Source organism: Sphaeroforma arctica, assembly GCF_001186125.1.
Source record: "Sphaeroforma arctica JP610 unplaced genomic scaffold supercont1.899, whole genome shotgun sequence".
NCBI classification, from domain to species: Eukaryota; class Ichthyosporea; order Ichthyophonida; genus Sphaeroforma; species Sphaeroforma arctica.
The window spans coordinates 24348-31306 of NW_014039659.1; the positions used below are offsets into that span (position 1 = coordinate 24348).

General features: G+C 48.3%; 1 protein-coding gene across 3 annotated transcripts in view; it reads right to left on the reverse strand.

Moving 5' to 3' along the window:
• SARC_09165 (hypothetical protein) overlaps positions 1-6959 on the reverse strand; it is a gene marked incomplete at its 5' end in the record, with an annotated part of 12504 nt that overhangs the window by 4974 nt on the left and 571 nt on the right. For all 3 annotated transcript variants that reach the window (XM_014296834.1, XM_014296835.1, XM_014296833.1), the window contains 9 exons: positions 31-1298; positions 2108-2512; positions 2694-3711; positions 4016-4158; positions 4543-4603; positions 4941-5148; positions 5792-5921; positions 6263-6396; positions 6669-6787. In XM_014296834.1, coding sequence (XP_014152309.1) covers positions 31-1298; positions 2108-2512; positions 2694-3711; positions 4016-4158; positions 4543-4603; positions 4941-5148; positions 5792-5921; positions 6263-6396; positions 6669-6787 — 3486 coding nt within the window. The remainder of the gene's footprint in view (positions 1-30; positions 1299-2107; positions 2513-2693; positions 3712-4015; positions 4159-4542; positions 4604-4940; positions 5149-5791; positions 5922-6262; positions 6397-6668; positions 6788-6959) is intronic.

Here is a 6959-nt window from a genome sequence, read left to right on the forward strand (position 1 = left end):
TATATATATTGTTATATTAGCCCAACTTACCAGTCTGTACCGCTCGATAGGTATCCGCGACAGATCCCACACACAGTCCAAAGGAAGCACTCTACTGCCAACCGGTGGTTTGAGCTGCTCATTGTCATCGTATTCTGACTCCTCTCCGCCGCTCTCGACCTCAAAAGCCGTTCCCAAAGTCTCGACCTTGGCTTCGCTGGGCTTGGAGGGTTTTGATAGCACCACTTTCAGCGTTTTGGGCTGCGTTTTGGGTTCTTCAGGAGCAAGGTGGCTTTTTGGACTCTCCGCACCCTCCTCACTTACGGCTGCTTCGCCCTCGCTCATGAAATTTTTGGGGGACTGGATTGCCATAACAACCGCGTCGTCATGTGGCTGGGCCACGTGGTCGACACAGTTGGGGCTGAGCTGTTCTGTACTCCCAGCATCTAGTTTTTTTGGTCCGGATAAACCCATTTTCAAAACTCTCGCATTATCATAGCCGTTTGCATTCGGCAAGCTCTCTGTGCGTTCGATCTCTTCGAGTCCTCCGTTACCCGTTCCATTATATGTATGCGAATGTTTGTGTGCATGCTTGTGGTGGTGTTTATGTGTGTGTGCGTGGGTGTTCGGGCGATTATGTACGTGTGAGTGGAGGGGTGCATGTGCGTGGATCTGCTGGTCGGTGTCTAGCTGCGCCCATTGGCTAATCTCCCTAGACATGGGATTGTCTATACACCTATACGTATCTTCTTTGGTTTCAAGCTGCTTCCATTGGCTGATCTCCCTAGACATGGGACTGTCCATACAACTATGCGCATCCTCACATGCAGACGTGTCCGTGTCTTGCGTTTCTCGCGATTCATAAGCCCGTGGCTCGGCTTGCTTTGCCGCTGTTCGTCCGTGTGTGTGCACACTGCTATCTGTAGACAGCCCAGTACTGAAATGCGATGGACTATCCATGGCTATTTGTTTCTGCGCATTACCCTCCGCTTGCGGGGATGCACTGTCCACATCCACGCCTTGCAGTATCTCACCTAACCCCACCCCATTCCCAATTCCCGGACTCTCGGGTTTAAATGGGGACCCCCTCTTGGATACAGTACTGGACTTGGCCTTCACTCTAATGTGTCTACTTTCCGATATCCACATAGCACAGCTCGCATGCACCCAGCCTCTGGGGTAGATCGAGGGCATCATAAGCCCGCCCTTTCTGGGGCAGAGTCCGCAGGACACGGAGCGAGAGCCAATCAGATCGCACCGTCGACAAAGCCATCCGTTGGTTCTGATGGTATCTGGCATCGAGTGAAGACCACAGCAGGCTGGTGCGATGCCGTACGGAGGTAGTGTTAGTATACGAGTAGGGTACAATTCAACCTAAACGGGCTGCTAATTTATAGGAAGCTCTCCGGAGCAGTTGCTTTAGGTGTAGTGATGAAGGAGAAACAGGCGCACGACAGGGATGCGCTGCTGGTGGAAAGTGTGCCTGGCGTGATTTGGCATCAGGGAAGGTGTGTACTACACGAGGTAGACATACGGTGTGAAGACCTATACCAACTACGTTATAGCCCCAACGAAGACAGTCTGTAACCTGCAAGGCCACACGTCGATACCCATCTGCGGATGAGGTTTAACATTGATCACCGGCACGTAGGTACGTGCTGATGCTACACTTTACCACTACTCACGACCTAGTCCCACGATCTAGTTTAAGCTCCGAATGAGTTACAGAGGCACACAGCAATATGTGACATTCTCCCATGACAACAATGAGAGACAGCTCGGTACACAGTACAGGCACAGGGTCAATCACAAACACACACCTGCAGGAGTACACATATCATACATACGCAAATCATCACCTGTCATATACGACACGGATATACATACGCAAACCATCCCCTGTAAGACAAGAAACGTATATACATACGCAAACGATCACCTGTCATACACGACACGTATATACATACGCAAACTAGCACCTGCCATATAAGAAACGCATATACATACGCAAACCATCCCCTGTAACACAAGAAACGTATATACATACGCAAACCATCACCTGTCATATAAGAAACGTATGTATTTGCTCTGTATACAAGCACCAGCAAACCACATGTCGTACACTTACCTGTATGTGTGGCCACAGCGCAATTGGCACACACCAATACACCGGGATGCTCCCCCGCCATAGCGGGACGGTGGTTTTCGTCACCGTCGCGCGCGAAGACAAGACTATCATCACGCTCCGTCCTTTCGGTACTGACTATGTTTTGTATCGCCGAGTCAACTCCAATACAAACAACTTCTTCCTGCCCCTCGACACGACTCGCGCTACTGGGGGTTGAGCAAAGACCATCTCGGGGATCGGATTGGTCGTTTGATAAAATATCACTTGTATCGGTTATCTGATCAGGGTTTGTGAACAGTTCAGTAGGTTCCGGTTCGTCCTGAGTGTGAACTGACGCCGAACGGATGGGGAAGATTTCTGTGTTCCCTTCTCTATTGTACGTTATCCGCTCAACCGCTTGCTCAGCTGAAACGCAGAGCGAGACAGACAGACACACACATAAAGAGAGAGCGAGAGAGAGAGAGTGTGTGTGTAAGGATAAGCAACTGTGGCTGAATGTATGTTAACATATCTAGAACGACGCACAGGAAAGAAATGCCGCATGGACTGTAGCCAGAGCAGGGATACACGCCACACCACAACATACCGATGACCTTCTTCTTCCTCGCCTTCTTTACTTTGGCCTTACATTCGGGTGCTTTGAAGCCATCAGTGACGGGACAGGCCACAACAGGAGAGCTCAATCCATCACACACAGCACACTGCAGCGATGTCCATGCATAGTCTCTCCTCGCCACTTTCGCGACCTGGTCATGGCCCAGTACGGCGTTTCTCCCGTTTAATGCGATATTCTCTTTGTTAGCGCGTGCGCCCAGTTCGTCTCTAGCACGTGAAAGGATCGGTTCGTTATCCGACAAAGTGTCCTCATTATCCGATTCGGTGTTCCTATCGTCATCCATTGGCATATTGTGAGTTCCCTCGCTCAATGTCTGTTCTTCCGTTAAGCAAGGCGACGGAAACATTTGCGTTTCAATACGATCGTTCGGAATTGTTCTTTCTACCATAGCCACCGATGCAACCTCCTTCTCGCTGTGTACAGCTGTTTCACTGGCCCCGTCTGTGCGAGTGTTATCGCTTCCATGCTCAGCTTCCTCGCCAACCGTTGCATGCTTGTTTTCATCTTGTGAGTCTGTACCTGCTGTGTGCGCATCTGCTAGAGTGTTTCTCCCAGCTTCTGCGTGTACATCTTCCTTCGTTTGCATATGTACTACCTTGTCACCCACCGTACCTCCCTTAGCTGGCATGCTCAATCTAAGCGTCAGCTTCCGCGTGTGCGATTTCTCTGCGTTATGTGCACCTTCAAGACCTACCTCGCTACCGCCTACCCACGAGCGTATACCTACCTTCCTGGCCTCGTGCCAATTGATCTTACACTCCTCCGCAAACAACACTCGTCGTGCTACCTCAACGGGGTCTTCAATCATCGCCTTGACCTTTGCCTTCGCTTTCTTTGGCTTCTTATTGGTGCTTCGCTTGTTCGTAGCTTTTTTAACTCTGATCTGATTTGTCGGGCGGCCCACCCCCCTTCCGCGACCCCTACTTCGACCTCGTCCCCGCCTGGGAGTCTCTCTCGCCTTCACATCCTTTGACTCAGTGTCAGAACCCTAGCATAGTCAAAATGCAAATGTGAGCACTCATCTGAAGCTAGTTGTGCACTGGTGAAGCGTAAGATGCCAACCCTTCACACTAGCTGGCGTCAAATGTACTCGAACGTATACAGGCCTATGTAGACTCAAACAGATTTAGGCATACACGACCTATCTCTAAACACAGACAGAAACGCACAGGTGTGTACACCCGCTCACGAAATGAGCGACAAAAACGGCCGAGTCGCTGCCAATGGCCACGCTATACCACACAGACACTCAACTGATCCCACCACACACGTCGTCACTACACTATCCACACCTCTGACGCGGAAGAAGACGAAGACGAGAACACCGAAGGAGTGGGGATGTACAGCTCCGGATGGAACTTGCGCACAAACGGCTTCATGTCTATGCGCACAGAGTCTGATATGCAGCGACACGCTTTGGCGGCCATTCCAATCGCTGTGAGAGATACGTTGGTGGCAGTTGTTGGTGGTTAATGTCCGTTCAGTATAGACCTGACACGGTACACGCGTTAGCTGATTTTGTGTACAACTAGTGAGGCTCGGTCAAGGTTTCAGATAGGTACGACAATACTCATCAACTGCACAGATGGGTGTGGGCGTGCTCAGGAATTGTAAACATAGGTATGTCGTAGTCATTCTGTTAGTATGGCGGCGGAACACACGCATGCACAGCACTCGCGGGAATGAAGAAAAGATCATAGCAATACGTCCTTAGATGTGTTTATTCGAGCGTATAAAGTCAGCTGAGAGTTCATATATGAGTACGGGAACAACTGCGTGCCAACAGAAACAGAGAAAGGTTTTGATCAACTCCACTTACCGACCCACATCTCGGACCCAAAGTTCGTGGCCTCAGCACAGTTGTACCCGTGGTTGAAGCCCTGTATTTATACAGTTAGGTTTTGAATGCTGGCTTGTTAGGCGGTGAGACTTACGGTGGTAAGGGTATTTGGGTTGCAAACATAGATGAAAGGGATGGATATACCCGAAACAGAATACCAAAATAACTGAAATTTCGAGAAAGAAAATGGGGGGTGGGTGCTACAGGCGGATGTAGACGATGACAACATATGGTTTTAGAGTTTGGGGGTATATCCAATGTTTGAGCCCAATGTGCGCAAACTGCATCCGTTATATACACATGCAGATGAACAACAACCAGCAACACAGCGCCATGCCGCACTACATGCACACACGTCGACTCACCCACACGCTTACCGAATGATATCCGCCCGGGAACGTGATCATGAACTCGCCAACCCTCTGCACGGCCCGTCCAAACGGCACCAGTCCTTTCTTCATGGCTATGGGGGATATAAGCGTTGACTTGTGTCTGAGAAACTCGGAACACTGCCTGAAGGCATCGGGATAGTACCCCTTGGCGAGTGTTTCGAGACGCCCTTGGCTGGCCGGTGGGACGATATACCTGGAGATGCGAACATACAACACATAGTTCGACAATCAATGGAAGAATTCCGCACACAAAAGTCTGAAATGGTGCGTGTGAGGTTTAGTGGTGATGAGAGTGTAGAGTGAAAGGCTGGGAGGAACAAGAATTTGAGAGTGCCAACAAACAACACCTTTTAATGATAACAATAGTGAGTGTACAAAGCAGCGATAGCGTCTAACATGCTTGCTGCTTTCGCTGAAACACAAGAACACGTTGTCTCTACGCTGAAGGGTCAGATATGCACACAGCACGTAGTAGATATGTACCTCTATCTGTGTATACAATCTGTCTACATGAGACTGCCACTGGTTCACCAACAGGGTGTAACCAAGTGCTATGAAAGGTCTTGCGCACACAGATGTACTGTGGGGTTCAGTGACAGTTTGGTATAATCCGCCTAACTGGTGGCACAGACATTCTCCTCATCAGAGCTCACACTGACTCTGGGTCAGACACCGAGACGAAGGCGACCACAACTGCAAAGCGAGACCTAATGCGACATCACACAAGCAAGTCGACGACAATATCAGCCTGCCTCAGTCTGCCCCAGGAGATTCATTTACTAACACTACAACATAGCTGAGTTGTGACGAAATAGACCCAAATTGTATAGCCTTACCAGGACTTGGGTGCTCCGTAGTGCAGATAATTGATTGAGTACAGATCCATATCCTCCTTGTGCCATGCGAAGGAAGTCTTCCACATGCCAAAGTACAGATAAGCGGAATTCACCCCAAGGATACTGTGCTCTGCAGAGGCGCAATATATAGCAACATGAGTAGAGCGAGAGAAACAGGCACTACATACTAAATAGAGATGGCCCGTGTTTTCCTGTATGCAGGGGAGGTGCCCGAGAATTGCCAAGACTCAACTGCACGAGCAAACAGACACTGAAATCAAAATCTGTCTAAGTACCTCTCTAAAATTTGAACAAAACTGATCCGATGGGCCACTTGCGATGTGCGTCATAGGGTACGGATGTTTGCTATCAGCAAATGGTGTGATTGTACAACCGGAGATATGTGCAATGCCGCAATATTCAACAACACAGTAGAGGTAAAGAAATACAAATAAGAAGGAGCGCACACACCCATCTCATCCAGCAGATTGAGTATTGTATCGAGATGGTTCAAGTTCCAAACTTCCTGGTCCTCGTCGAAAAGAGACCCGGGAATATCAGCTCCATAGAACGGGGCGTTATATGTCACTGTCTTCCAGAACGTCCTATTTGAGCAAGACGTTTTGAGTAGAGATATACGTATATGTAAAACGGTATGTTAGATTTTATGCAAGATATACTTCTTGACACAACATCCGTTACATAACTAGATATTAACGAGGCAACTAGGCATAGCCGTGACCTCGTCTGCAGCGTGATCACGCTAACTCAAAACCCAATAGCAACCTATAGCAATAGACCAAATTTAAAACAATTTAACCCAATTTATAACAAAAGCTTTGCGATGCTAAATAAGTGAGCTGTCACGAATGCTCACCGTTCCATTTCGTGGTCAGTGCGTGAGGTGGGAGGTTTAAATTTATCTTTGGCGCACATTTCTTCAAACTTGGCGATTGTCATCCCCTTCCTCTCGATGTTCAAAGACTGGAACACACCCTGTAATATAGTAAGTTGGCAGACGATCACGAAAATATGTAAGAATACTTTTGACCTGAGATATGCAGAATACTACCGCAAGGTCAGTACATCGAACTCCTGAGAATATATATATATATATATATGAATATATATATATATATATGTATATGAATGAATATATATATTATAT